Source organism: Schistocerca piceifrons, chromosome X (assembly GCF_021461385.2).
Source record: "Schistocerca piceifrons isolate TAMUIC-IGC-003096 chromosome X, iqSchPice1.1, whole genome shotgun sequence".
Taxonomy (NCBI): domain Eukaryota; kingdom Metazoa; phylum Arthropoda; class Insecta; order Orthoptera; family Acrididae; genus Schistocerca; species Schistocerca piceifrons.
The window spans coordinates 74,491,571-74,507,444 of record NC_060149.1 but is presented as its reverse complement, the minus strand read 5'-3'; the positions used below and the strand labels follow the sequence as shown (position 1 = coordinate 74,507,444).

General features: G+C 42.4%; 1 protein-coding gene across 1 annotated transcript in view; it reads left to right on the top strand.

The window, feature by feature from the left end:
- LOC124722181 overlaps positions 1 to 15,874 on the top strand; it is a 997,523-nt gene that overhangs the window by 358,287 nt on the left and 623,362 nt on the right. Inside the window, exon 5 of the mRNA XM_047247381.1 lies at positions 7,672 to 7,752. Coding sequence (XP_047103337.1) covers positions 7,672 to 7,752 — 81 coding nt within the window. The remainder of the gene's footprint in view (positions 1 to 7,671; positions 7,753 to 15,874) is intronic.

Genomic DNA, 15,874 nt, shown 5'->3' with positions numbered 1-15,874 from the left:
GCTTAAACGCGTGCCTATCGGCTTCCCGTCATAGTGGATTGGCTCTCTTGCCAGTCCACAAAAAAATGTATTCTTGAATGAAATGTACATGTTCCGTTTTAAAAATTTAACATCTTCCCCGTATCTCATACATTTGTGGAGGTTACATAAAACGATACCCTCAACAAGAACTGCCCAACGATGTTAAAAAACATTGGTTTAAAGAACTTTTCATTTAACGCATCAGAAAAATCTTCTGCATTGAAAAACTTTCACTTTACGATTTTCTTGCTTGCCGGTTATCACCTGAAGTCCTGGTAAGTTAAAGATATCATGTGTGATCAATTTTTAAACTCACTTGGTTCCCCTTAAGTCTGGAGGACGATCACACGCCAGTTACATTTTCCAGTAGAAATTCGTAGTGCCTACAAAATAATTTCATATTTAGAAGAAAGATTGTGTATAGTAAAAAAAAACGTTCACAATTATCTCTGACTTTTATTTTAAAGTAAATAAACTTTATTAAACTTTTTAGTTCGTGAACTAACACAACAGAACGAATGCTTTACTAAAAATCGCTAAGACCAGCACATGATGTTAGTGTTGGACACTAAGTCGTACTGGAGTAACTATCGAAATATTTATAAGTGCACAGTTTGTGTTTTAATGTTAAAAGTGCCTCGCCTAACTTGCTCCACAAATGTAAGTCCATTACTAGCTAGCAGGCGAAAATTTAAAAATTTAGCACTTGCTCTCGAAATATAAGTCCTATCCAAATTAACGGCGAAAAATTATGCAAGTAGGCGGATATGTTGCCAGAAAACCTCAAAGTTCACAGAGTTGTAGCGCGAAAATATTAAAAAACCATAAAACTGACGTCCAAAAAATTTTTAACACTTTAAAGCGGTGACCGACACGCTCTTCATCAGAGCATAGGTCTGAACTGTTTCACTTCTCAGAATGAACTACCCCTTACCAAGATGGCAGCAGCTCTTAAAAAGGCTTCCCTGTTGTAATGGAAGTTTTCAGATTCACATTTTTTCTACACACAGCGTACATCTGGCACATCGATCTAGACTAGAAATATACCACCTTTCCAATGGCGTCCTTCAACTTTTTTGTGACTCTCTCAGTTTTTTAAATATTTAAAGTTTAACCAGTGCGGGAGTCAAAGCCGCACCCTGTATGACAGGCAAGATACAACGACGAGCGTTTCATCGATGCTGCCTGGCCATTGCGGTGCAAGCTCGCAGGCTGTACCGGGAGGCCGCGTTCGGTCTAATCATGCCTTAAGCTGCGAAACCAAGTCGTCACCTTCCAGCGAACGATGCAACCCTAAGTTCAGCCTAACGCTGCCGCGCTCACCTATCGGGTGCGCGCCCAGCTGCGTCTGTCTTTACAAGTCTCGGCGTTTCGCTACCTCTGTCTGTCACATCAACTAGACGATTCCTTTTATGCTGTCACTTTTTTCTCTCTTCCGTGACCTTATCTAAGTACCAAATGGAATATCCTCTTCTCTTCTCCGCAGGTCTGTTTTGTCCTGTCTTCCCATCACTTTGAAATGTTGTTTTACTCTACACCTGAAGTCTTCTTTGTTACACATTGTACTTCTGACAATTTGCGTGTGTGTTTTTGTCATCATGGCACGAACTAATAAGAGGTAGTAAGTTGATGAACGCTAAATACGTCTGTAGATTGTTTAATTAAACTGAAAGCAGTAATGAATAATAAAGATTTACGATTTCAGCCGTTTGGAATAAATTATTTATTCGCGTATCGGATATCATTACAAAATGGTTCAAATGGCTCTGAGCACTATGGGACTTAACTGCTGAGGTTATCAGTCCCCTAGAACTTAGAACTACTTAAACCTAACTAACCTAAGGACATCACACACATCCATGCAGGATTCGAACCTGCGACCATAATGGTCGCGCGGTTCCAGACTGTAGCGCCTATAACTGTTCGTTCACCCCGGCCGGCGATATCATTACACATGGAATTAGCAGAGCACCAAGTGGAGACTTCACGACGAATCATGACGTTTACAAATAAATATACTGTTAGTCAGATTGGTGATCTTCAGTCTTGTGGACCGAAAATATATGCAGAGCTATTGTTCTGAATTTCTACCTCACGTTTTCCTCTTCCCTTCAAATTGCGCAGTCAAAAATACATGTGTAGTTGATTTTTGCTCAGATGTTTTAACTAGAACATTTCCGCAGAAAACTTCCGAGTGTCTTTTCTCGGAAGGGAACATCATTGGTTATAACAACGGTAGAATAGGCACTCAGCCTTTCATGTTTTAGCCCTTCCCTCTGCGGTACTATTGCCACTGCTGGTTATGCATCCTCAGGTATGCACAGTTCCGCTGTCATTGCCCCATGACGTTACCAAGTTGTCAAGGAGGCGACAGGACGGCCATGTACAAGGTGGGATGCGGATATGTGAGCAGCGCTGACACCTTCTGAGCGACACTTAGAAACTGACAGTAGACGCTGGACTCCATAAATGTAAAATATTTTACGTATCTTTCATTAATGGAAGTGGCGGTCTCCAATTCCTTACTCTGCAATGATTGGATAAAGAGACTGTCGCGTGCTTCACCGCACCTTACGTGCGACGAGAAAATTTTATATAGTACTGGGGGTATATGGAGTTGATGGTATGATTGTAAGTGTCGTTCGGAAATACAAGCTACACAGTTTGAAATATTGATAGTTTACACTATACAAAGATTCTGAGGGGAGCTTACAGAAAGCGTAGAGCACTTGAGATTTCGAAAGACTTTTACTTATAACCAATTGTAGTTAAAGAAGGGATTTTTCGTGAGTGGCTGTTGTGTGAGAAGCTTTAAAATTTTATAAATCCTTCTACAAGTCACAGAAGTCAACCATACTACGAATTTATTGGGTGAACTTGACAGAGGTCTTTGGAAAAATACAGGGGCCTTAGAAAAATTTACATAACTGTTCAGACGCCACGTAGGAAATATTTCTTGGAAAAACGAAGAATATTGGCCGGTATACGAAAAACAGTTTTGTGCGCTCCTCGTCAGTAGAAAATAAACAAATTGTATGACGATGAGTCACGGATACAAATAGGTGCAATTTATTTTTAGACATTTACGAAACTGAAGAAAACTAAGCAAAAGTTGTTTCATCCATTTTGTATGGCAGATGGCGTCGTATTAATGGTACAAGAATCGATGTTTTTTTTCTTTTGAATGTTTGCATCAAACACACAGACAGTTAATCTTCTTCTTCTTCTTCGGTTATCAACCCACAGGTTGGTTGGCAGCAGCACGCCATTCCGTTCTTTTGTCAACTTTCTTCTTCATATCTGCATAGGTCTGGCACCCGATGTCATTTATTACTTGTTGAATGTAGCTTAATCTAGGTCGTCCTCGGCGAGTTCTTCCTTCAATGATTCCTTCTAATATTCTCTTAATGAAATTGTTATGCCGTAAAATGTGACCTATGAAGGTTATTCAGACAGTTAATAACGAAGATAAAACGTTCCAAAAGTAATGCCAGATTAGATGTGTGAAACCGTTCAACGTATGACGAAAGGAAAGACGCCGTGAGATGGTAGCGTGTCAATAGAGATGGTTAAAACTAAGCGATACGTAATAGAAAGGCCGGTATGGTCACATGGAAGAGACGTTCTTAACTGTTTCCTAGATAATTTTAATTGCGTTTATCTCGGCATGACGTTCACGATGGAGGTTGAAAGGAATGGAAAGCTTCCGTTTCTGGATGTCTTGGTTTAAAGAAAGGACGATGGGCCACTGGCTCACAACGTTCATTGAAAGTCCACTCCATCAGACCGTTACCTGCATGCATCGAGTTGTCAACCATCGTTCCAATGTACAGGGGGCCTGCGGACGTTTCACAGGCAGAAAGCTTGACACAAGAGCTGGATCATCTTAAAGTTGGCTTCAAGCAGAATGGCTATACTGACAATCAGGTACGTCCTGCTTTCCGTTTGGACCTTCGCGGGAACCATTAGAAGATACATGTAAATCGGTGGCTTTCCTACCTTTTGCTGGCAGCATATTTTCGAAAATAGAAAGAAATTAAGAAGATGTGCGTCCGTCAGCTAGGATTAATGCTCCTTGGCTCAGTAAAGGATGGCTTGGTATTGAGGAAATCCCGTGTGTACAAAATCCTGTTATTGAGGGAATGCTTATATTGGTCAAGCAATTCGTACCAATCATGATCGATGTGTTGAGCAACAGCGCCGCACACGTTTGTTTCAATCTGAAAAATCTGCAGTGGCAGAGCACTGTCTTACCGAGGGAAATAGAATCTTATATGATGATACACAAATGATTGCCTGCGTCTCGCTATTTGGATTGTGTTTTAAAAGAATTAATTGAAATTCGACTATCTGACAGTCTTATAAACAGAGGCAGGGATTACCCTGTAAGTAAGCTTTGGAATCCTGTTTTATCAGACATTAAAAAGCAAAGGTCTTCGATTTAGCCGTCAGAATAGCTTTGAGAGAGATTTATCGAGTTCGTCAGCTTCCACCACTGGAGCGCCGTATGTTCACTTGCGCTAGAGGACGGTTACTACGATTTCTTGGCCTTCCGGGGCGTATAAACGAGCAACCGCTCGCAGTCTGAATTCAGTTCTGAAGAGATGGTGCACCGGCTTACTCACCTGAAAATGGCAGACTGTGGACTACGGAAAAATTGTGTGAAGCTGACTTCGTGACCAGAAAAGAATGTTATCGGTTATTACTCCGGAAAAGCCTTTGTAGTCATAGAATGAAGACTTCTTTGAACTGGTCAGCATTTGCATCATCTGGGTCGGGAGGTCGGTGAAAGGAACCAATTATTAATTTATTCCGGTTGTCAAGTATAACCTCTACCGATATTAATTCACAGGAACTATGTAATTTTTTTTTAGCCGGCCGGTGTGGCCGTGCGGTTCTAGGCGCTTCAGTCTGAAACTGCGTGACCGCTACGGTCGCAGGTTCGAATCCTGCCTCGGGCATGGATGTGTGTGATGTCCTTAGGTTAGTTAGGTTTAAGTAGTTCTGCGTTCTAGGGAACTGATGACCACAGATAAGTCCCATAGTGCTCAGAGCCATTTGAACCATTTTTTTGTACTTTTTTCGCCACAAGACAGACAATTTCTAACAGTAACAAACACGCCAACACCAACTGTATTTAATCTATCCTTTCTGGACAACGTCAGGTCCTTTGTAAAAATTTCCGCTAAACTTATCTCCGGCTTTAGCCAGCTTTCAGTACCTTTAACGAATTGTGCTCTGCACGCTATTTCATCCTGTGTAAGTGTGTTGATTTTTGTATAAGTATTGCAACCTACATCATTTTGAACCTGCTTACCGCATCCAAGCCGTGGCCTCCCTCCTTTACATCTCAAAATTCCCTCCATTGCGAAACTGCCGATTTCTTGACACCTCAGAATATTTCCGATTAACAGATCACTCCAAGAATGACTTTTCCTGTCTGAAAATTTCCACTTTGAAACTCCCTGGCAGATCCTGCCGAACCGGGACTTTTGCCTTCCGCACACAAGTGCTGTACTCACTGATTTATCGAACCACGACTGACGACAGACTTCACAGCTTGACTTCCGGCAGTGTCTCTTCTCCCAGATATCAAATCCCACTTATGTTCTCACGCATATATTGTACCCCTAGCACTCCTGGAAGAAGGGATATTATAAAGAACTGGCTTAACCACAGCATAGGGGAAGGTTTCCACAATGAGTTATCATTCTGCAGCGGAGTACGTAATGATCTGGAACTTCTTGGCAGTTTAAAACTGTTTGCTGTACAGCACTCGAACCTGGGGACTTTGCCTTTCGCGAGCAAGTGCTCTGCAAATTGAGCTATCCAAGACTGCGATCTACCGACCTCACTGCTGGAAAGGACGTAATTATGACCGTACGCAAATGTGAAATTAGAACACTACTGCACAAATGCTGAATATGTCATTTAGTAGAACGTTATCATTTCGTGAATGAATAACTTTAGCATTACGCATTTCAGGATAACTCATCATCAGGTATCTGTTAAACAGAGGGTACATAGCAATACAATAAAAGCAACAGCAGTGACATGGCGCATCACAAAAATATCCGTAAGTTACAAGTAGAAGGCACGTACCAGATACATTGAGTTGTACAGATGAACCGCAGTTATATTTTACGTATATAACAATCAGAGGCAGACAGGAAGTTCCACAGTGATGACACCACAGCAGAACAAAATTCTACCGGTAGGCGGCGATAGTGTGCCCTTACTGGCGCTGCACATCGTCCAGTGACAAACGAATACTTGTGTGTACAATTTTTAAAAATACATAGTCATGTAAGCAGAAAGATCCAAACGACACTATAAAGTACATACATAATTAATTGGTGTCTTACAAGGGCCAATATAGCAGACAATAAGATCATGGGTCGGTTTTATAAACGTAAAATAAGAAAAATTTTGAAAGCTCTACGGGCATTTACAATGTCCTCCTTCCATAATGACAAAAGTTGTTACTAATGATCCAGACAACAGCATAAGAAAATAACTACAGAATTACTGAAAGGCAAAGGTCCCGAGTTCGATTCTCGGTCGGGCACACAGTTTTAATCTGCCAGGAAGTTTCATATCAGCGCACACTCCGCTGCAGAGTGAAAATCTCATTCTGGATACAGAATTACTGTTGGTCAATGAGCGCCAATGTAGCAGATCTAACCCTCGAATGATCTTTTAAAATGTACAGGCAGATACAAAATAATCATTTACAAATGACATTATAAAAAAAGTGTGGCATTGAATTACTAAAACTGAAATTTAATTATTACACCTCTTTTGGTGTCCTAATAGTGTACTGCACAGAGACTAACAGACGTAATGTATAAAAATCACTAAAATAAAGTTGTACGCCAGACAATCGGAGGGACATGGCATCTAGGAATATGCAGAAGTAGTCAAATTTAAAACAAATTGGAACAAGAAGAAAGCAAACCAATGGCTTATGGTTCTTGCCTATCTCCCCATCCAGGGAATTACGCAAAATCAACCCAAGTTTTTTTCCGTCTTCGAAAGTCAATTTTTGCCCTTGCCTTTTTAAATGCGTGTGCAATTTTTTTGAATATGGATCTCAAAATGTATTAGAGGCATTTTTAGCTTTCTCGCTTGCTAATAGAGGACGAGACATTTGATTCCTAAAAGCTTCCCTATATAACGTATAAATAATTTTTCAGAGTAATCGTTAGCCAAACCAACTTGCAATATTGTATCTATTTCTCTGTTCGCGTTTACACTACTAACGTTTAGTCTAGATTGTTTGCTAAACACTGACAGGAAATATGGACCTTTATGTGCGGACGGGTGACAACAGACATCACTAATTACGATGTCAGATGTTGTAGGTTTATTAAAAATGTCTAAAATAAACCTTGACCTTTCCCTCGTAAATTCTAAATGAATACAGTTAAGTCTTTATCTAACTCTACCCTGAACTGGCTTTTACTGTTTACTTGGTCCAGAGCATGCGCAAGAAGATTAGGTAGGACGTTCGAAGGAACATCTGTGCTCATATGTGCATGTAATAATGATGTGGAATGAGTTTGTTGAATGGATGCATACCTTATTCATTTTTGTGTTGCTAATAATATGGAAGGATGGGCTTCTGACGCCAACTCGTTGTGATTACAGGAACTGGAAGATGTGTATAGCGACCTCTGCACCACGCTGGCGGACTCCGTTCTGCAAGGGGCAGAGATCATCAGCTCACGGGTGAGTACGCCGCCACTTGCTGTTTATTGCTTGTCAACCAACTTCGGATCTGAGGCGCATATCTGCAACTACATTATATGGTCGAAAGATTCTGAGCATCCAGTGACAATTGCTGCCAAGAGGCCGCCAATGTACTCTTAACTAATATTGTATATATCCTCATTTTTCTGCTGTTACAAAACTTAAATTTCTGGAAAGGTCTCTCTGTTCAGTTCTGCTAGAATTAAGACGGAATTTGTTTTCATTCGTCCTCTGATGTTATAAATTAATGGTGCTGTTTTATATAAACTAATTTAGAACACAAACGATGCTCCAGTAGATCCCTATAGCACGCATAAATTTTTCAGATTAATCGTTAGCCAATCCAACTTGACTGTGGGTAGAAATATTCACATACTTATAAAAAATGATCCACGTCGCGTGAGAAAAGTGGTGCTAGCTAAAATGCATTCGCAAACAGTTGCGTCAAATCTGCCATCGACCAAAATTTATGGTCCTGTAAAATCAAGAAAACCGGCCCCACAACATAACACTACCGCTAATTTCGCGGTGGCACACACTGATAAAGACTGCTCGCAGTTACAGACATAAATATTTAGAAAACTGCTGGATTTACTAATGGCTTTTCGCCAATCATGTTCACTGATAAGCCAAGACATTATGATCAATGCGACATTGGATGCCGCCTGGTGGCGTTGTGGAAACGTGGCGCTGTAACAGAAGCATGTAGGCGGAGCAGACACGGACGGGGTATCACCCTAGCGAAGATATGGGTTACAAATTGGCAAATCCATTGAGATAAGCTGCTTTAACAAAGGGCAAATTATTATTTCGCAGAGCCTACGAACGAGTATCCCGAAAATGGCGTAGCTGGTCGAATGTCACGTGCTACTGTAGTGAGCGTCTACGGAAAGAGGTAGAAGGACAGTGAAACTACCACTAGGGGCTAAGCAGCTGAATGTCCACGACTCTTCACAGAACGTGGGGTTAGGAGGCTTGTCTGCCCTGTAAAGCAGGATAGGTGGTGATCTGTGGCATCTCTGCCGAAAGAGCACAGTGTTGGTGCACGCACAAGTGTTTCGGAGCACACTGTTCATTGTACATTGTTCAGAACCCCTACATGTCCACGTGCTGAGAAGGCTCTGCGAGGTGAACGGCGGCTCGAAACGTGCAGCGCGCCACGGGCTCAGGCTGCTGGGAGCAGTATTATGCTATGGGACCTGTGATAGTAACCGAAGACACTCTGACAGCTGCGAACCATCTTCATCACTTCATGCTTGATGTCATTGTTGGCGGTCATATCGTCTTTCAGCAGTCTAATTGTCCGTATCTCGAGACCAGAACCGTGCTACAGTGGTTTGAGGAGCATTATGGTGAACTCCTGTTGACATCTAGGCGACTAAATTCACCTGATGTAAATGCTATGGAACCCATCTGCGTCGCTATCGGGTGCCATCACCAAGTACGCAAATGGGTGGCCCGTTAATTATGCGAATAACATGACCTATGCGTAGACATCTGATGCCATATACCTTCACAAACCTATCACCAATTGTCGGATACCTGATACGCAGAATCAGTGATGAATTTCGTTCCCAAAACGGACCAACAAGCTACTGAGCAGGCTGTCACAATGTTTTGGCTCATCAGTGTATTGCTCAAATTATCGCACCATTGTCACCTTATACAGGGTGAATATATAAATATACAAACAACAACAATGTGTGCTCGTCACGATGTGTAACTTTTTAGTGCGAATCGCAACAATGTATGCTTGTACAGTGTGATACTGTGCTGATATTTTGCGCATATAATTGCATAAGTAATAATGAAGATACTCTATACAGGGTGAAAAGTATTTAAACCGACAAACTCTGGGAGGTTGTAGGGGACATCAAAACAAATATTTTTCCCCGATGTCATTTTTTCCTATGAGGAGTATTTAAACAGGTAGAGGAAGATTTCTCTGGCAGCAAATCAACTAAACTAACAAACACTTTTCCATTTTTTTTATGACCAAGAGACAACATATTAACGCAACCCAATTTCAATTACAGTAGATTTTCAAAAATGCCTCCATTGACACGTAAACAAAGGTTACACCGTCGGGCAAAAACCCCAGGAGTATCCTGAATTGTTCCTGCTGCTGCTACTATCCGGGCAACCAGATCCTCTTCTGATGCAACAGGAGTTGCGTAAACAAGGTTGCGCATCTCTCCCCACACAAAAAGTCCAGAGGGGACATATCTGGGGATAGAGCAGGACACGGTACAGGACCACCTCTGCTAATCCACGTTTCTGGGAACCGCCGGGCCAGGAATCGACGCACACGATGACTGAAATGTGCCGGCGCCCCGTCATGTTGGAAACACATGCGTTGTCTTGGAGGGAGCGGGACATCTTCGAGCAATTCTGGCAATGCTCTGACGAGAAAATTGTAATAGTGCCTGCCATTTAATGGCCTAAGTAACAGATACGGCCCAATTAAAAAGTCACCAACAACACAACAACACCGACCCACACATTAACGAAGAACCGCACTTGATGAGCGCTAGTAACTCTGGCATGTGGGTTATCCTCACTCCAAACATGCGAATTGTGCATGTTAAAGACTCCATCATGCCCGAACGTTGCTTCATCGGTAAACAACACAGAGGATGGAAATGTAGGATGCATTACACACTGTTCCAGGTACCACTGCGAAAACTGTGCTCTGGGTGGATAATCAACTGGTTACAGGTTGTGGACATGCTGTAAGAGAAGTGGAAGTAACAACTGCTCTCGTCCCCATGTTACGTGTAATTGCACGAGTGCTTATTGAAGGATCCCGCTCCACATGCTGCAAGACAGCTTCCTCAAATTGCAGAGTTCTTACCGTGCGACGGCATCCCTGTCCAGGTAGCCTGCTAAATGACCCGGTCTCACGCAGACATTGGTACACAGCAGCTAAGGTCGTATGATGTGAGATACGGCGATTAGGATATTGTTGTTGATAAACCCGCTGTGCAGCTCATCCGTTGTGGTGCGCTACGTAGAACCCACCAACCATATCAGTGTACTCACTCTAGGTGTATCGCTCCATTAGTAAACAGAGACAATGCAACTACTACACTGGTGGACAGCAGTTGCCTACAACTGAAGAGCGTAATACACCCTCTAACAACTGAAGATCGTAATACGGCCTTAAACAACTGAAGAGCGTAACACGGCCTCCACCGGTATAAAAAATACTCATAGGAAAAAATGACATTAGGGAAAAATATCTGTTTTGATGTTCCCTACAACCTCCCAGAGTTTGTCGGTTTAAATACTTTTCACCCTGTATAGAGTATCTTCATTATTACTTATGCAATTATATGCGCAAAATATCAGCACAGTATCACACTGTACAATCATACATTGTTGCGATTCGCACTAAAAAGTTACACATCGTGACGAGCACACATTGTTGTTGTTTGTATATTTAAGGTGTTCTACATTGAGAGTGTAAGCACCCTTGCTAAAATAGTCAGGGACGAAACTGGTTAAAACGTGTAAAACTTCAAAATGCCTAAGCTACCAGGTCAGTTAAAAACCTATTCCTTCTCGTTTCCGTTCACATTCACTCGTGCAAGTGTAAGTACTGTAATTAATAGTAACAAAAACTGAACACACGGTATCTGTCTTAAAGTTTTCCACAAAAGGGATATACACTGCCTGACAAGAAAAGTGGAGGGCACAGAAGACATGGTCAGATGTCTATGTAACTTCGTACATCTGCACACCATCGACGGGTATGTAAATGATTAAGAGTTACAATCAGTAAACTTCCGATTGCTTAAAGAATCTAACTCCCGTGTATAGAACAGCTGCAGACTCTGATCACTTTACAAATGGGTTAATGTGTTAAATATTTAACGTTAAGCATGTAAGCAAGAAGAGTTTAAGAAAGGTTTGAACGTGTCGGAAATAGCTAAGTCCTCTCATTATGAAATACTGGACGAATATAATCTGGGTAATTTGACCTCCATTTTAAGCAAAAGCTAGTTTTTCACTCACCAAAAGTTTATGACGCCATATCTCGTGAACTGTAAGTCTTGCAATGTTGTAATTTTGCAGATGGATTCAGTAATATATGTGGATTGTGTCTGCAAAATATGTTACGAATGGAACCAGTAGTCAAGAAGTAATAAATTAAATCGTCATGTCCGCTGCTGAAATGGTACTGCATGAACTGCGGAATGTAGTAAGCGATGTCTGTTTTCCTTTCATAGTTCTGTGGAGGTTGTCAGCAAGAAAGAGGTTTATAAACGTTTGAAATTATGTGTAAAGTTTGAAATTATGTGTAAGGTTTGTTGGGAGTCGCTAAGTGCTCTCAAGTGGAAGAATGAAATCCAGGTATTTGCGCGCCGTCAGTTATGCTGCCTAAAGAAAACCACATGCATGCATGTCTGAAGAACGTTTCATAGTACTACCAGCTGCAGGAGTACGAAACCGGAAATTCCCTATAGTTGGTGTTAGCCGTCAGTGTAGGGCTCGTGAGACCGCGTCTGCAGCGGCATCTGCTTCCTGTAACGGCTGACGACGAACGTCAACACACAGTAACCCAAGTTCCATACCTCGGTATCTGTTTCAAACCCGTAAACATATCGAGTTTTGTGCCTATGAACTACAATTTGCGGACAGCATTCGTTTTCTGTTATCATTTGAAGAAAACTGCTGCATAATCCCATCGAATGCATGTCGAAGCTTTCGGCGAACATGCTATTGAAAAACGCAGTATTTCGAGTGATTCAAAAAACTCAGAAGTGGTTATTCTGACGTGAGAAACGACGAGCGCGGGAAACACCCGAAAACGTTCGAAGACAACGAATTTCAGGCCTTATTGGATGAACATGACACTCAGACTCAATAGGAATTCGCGTAACAATTGAGTGTGACGCAGAAAGCCGTTTCTCTTCGGTTGAAAGCTATGGGAAAGGTGCAGAAAGTGGGGAAATGGGTTCCGCATGAACTGAGAGTAAGACAGCAAACAATTCGAAAGAGTACTTGTGAAATGCTGCTCGCCAGATACAAAAGAAAGTCGTTTCTCCATTGAATAGTGACAGGTGATGAAAAATGGATATAATTTGAGAATCATAAGCGTCGTAAATCATGGGTGAATCCAGACAAACCATCGTCATCTACTGCAAGAGCGAATCGCTTTGGAAAGAAGACAATGCTCTGCTTTTGGTGGAATCGCTATTGTGAGCTACTAAAACCTGGTGAAACCGTTAACACTCATCGCTACCAACAGCAAATGATCGATTTAAATCGGGCATTACACCAGGTATACAGCCATTGTAAATACAGACACCGTAAATTATGTTACATTTCTATACAGGCCGCGAATAGCAATAAAAGCCTTTCTCCATGCGGGAATCACAGCAAGTGTGCGAGTACAGGAGGTGGACACGACGACATATGGAGGTTTGAGTCGGTCCAGGAGACATGCACGGATAGCTGACGTGGGAAATTCGGTTCAAAATGGCTCTGAGCACTATGGGACTTAACTTCTGTGGTCATCAGTCCCCTAGAACTTAGAACTACTTAAACCTAACTAACCTAAGGACATCACACACATCCATGCCCGAGGCAGGATTCGAACCTGCGACCGTAGCAGTCCCGCGGTTCCGGACTGCGCGCCTAGAACCACTAGACCACCGCGGCCGGCGGGAAATTCGGGCCCGAGCTCTGGTCCAGCACAAATTTTCGTGTGCCACCAATAATTTTACAACACTGGGAATACGTCTACATCACTGCAGATCGTCTACAGTGTCTTCTGCTTCAGACTTAATTTGGATAATTTTGCATGACTTATACTACTCAATGATAAGCTCACCAGACAAAAATTTAGTCACCTTTAGAGGATAATTTAGTACTGTGTCATTCTGTCCCTGGACTTGATAACCTTTTAAACCACTCGCTGAGGATTCGATCGCGTATTTCCACCAAATTTCGGAAATACTGATGTGGGCGTTTTACCTGCTGTTCCAACTTGTCCCACAGATTTTCTATGGGGTTCAAGTCAGGTGATTTTGCAGGCCAGTCGAAATGTAATAGGGTGGGCGACTGTTCAGAAAACCAGTCGCGTATTATCCCAGCTCAGTGAACATTGCTGTCATCGTCTTTATGTGCCTGCGTGAGCAGTGGCTTCTTGCAAGGTGACCGACTCCAGACCTTCATTGCATGCAGGTTCCGTCACAATGAGTTTTCGCTAACAGGTCGGGATGGACCTTAATTCGATGCCTGCAGCAATTCCTGTCGGGTTTGGAAGCGATTTTTATTCACAAGCCGCGAAAAACGACTCCGCTCTCTCTCAGTGAGGACCTTTCAAATGGTTCAAATGGGTCTAAGCACTGTGGGACTTAACAGCTGAGGTCATCAGTCCCCTAGACTTAGAACTACTTACACCTAACTAACCTAACGAAATCACACACATCCATGACCGAGGCAGGATTCGAACCTGCGACCGTAGCAGCCGCGTGGTTCCGGACTGAAGCGCCTAGAACCGCTCGGCCACAGCGGCCGGCTTGAGGATCTTTCCCAGACCACAGTTTCGTGACCACATGTCTGCCGTGAAACACCAACAAATCCAGCAACTTGCCATACGGCCATGTGTACTGCCGAACACGATTGCCCCCATTTTGCCACTCTGTTAATTCCTCACATTTAATCACGTTCATGTACAATGTGCGATCGAAACATAACGTTTCACTTATCTGTATTGCCTTAAGCTCACGTAGAGAGACTGCGTGCGTGGCTGAGTACGTAACTGGATCGCTGCGCCATCTGTAAAAGCTTAACAATCAAGCTGCGCGTGCGTACCGGGGTGACTAATTTTTTTGTTCGGTGAACTTATCCTGCAAGATGAAACTGGAAAAAAGTACACGGGCGAGACTTGAACTCGTACCGCCAACATGGTGGACGTAAAATTTAGCCGCTGCGCTACGCTCACTTAACTGAAACCTGTCTAAACATACAGTTATGGAAGGTACACATAGAATTCAACATCGATTTACTCGGAAGCTAAGGGCCGTCGCATGAAAAGCCGCTAAGCAGGTACTTAGGCTAGGTCTCTTTACAGCATACGTGAGACTCATCAAAATTCGTGATTAACAGGTCTGATGGTCCCCTTGTCAGTAATACAGATTATCTGTGACAGGTGGAATGGCCACCTGAGTGCAATAGTTTTGATCGTGTTTAGTGTTGTTCAAAAATGGTTCAAATGGCTCTGAGCACTATGGGACTTAAAATCTGAGGGACTTAGAACTACTTATACCTTGAAACATCCCCTTAGAAAAAACTTTATGAATGACAATGCTGGAAAACCTCTACGTTATTCCCTACAAAAGAATGGCCATGACTAAAGATAACCTATACCTTTCATGAATCACTTACCTCACTAAAATCTTCGTTACTCGAACTACTGCAATACAGCGAGCGCCAATACTGCCAGCTAAATAAAAAATGCTCACTACTGAAGGCACTAACTACTGATAGGCATACTTAGCAAATGAAAGATTTTGATAGGGAACAAACAATGTATTTACCTTAATAATGTTTAAAAGTCATCATATATATATATATATATATATATATATATATATATATATATATATATCAGTTCATGATATCCGCCGTCTGGGGTGGCCAAGCGGTTCTAGGCGCTACAATCTGGAACCGCGCGCCGCTACGGTCGCAGGTTCGAATCCTGCCTCGGGCATGGGTGTGTGTGATGTCCTTAGGTTAGTTAGGTTTAAGTAGTTCTAATTTCTAGGGGACTGATGACCTCAGAAGTTAAGTCCCATAGCGCTCAGAGCCATTTGAACCATGATATCCAGTACTACAAATTTACTCTTTCTGATGGATACACGTCCAGGTCGTGCGCTCTCAAAATTCTGCCATCTCTCTCCCCACATCCACCACTGCTGACGGCTCACCTCCAACTGCGCAACGCTACGCGCTGTTCACATCCAACTGTCCAACACAACAATAGCTAATATTCCAACAATGCAGACCAGCCACAGACTGCACACAGCACAGTCAGTGATTTTCATACAGAGCGCTACGTTGCGTTACCAACATGAAAACGTAAACAGCC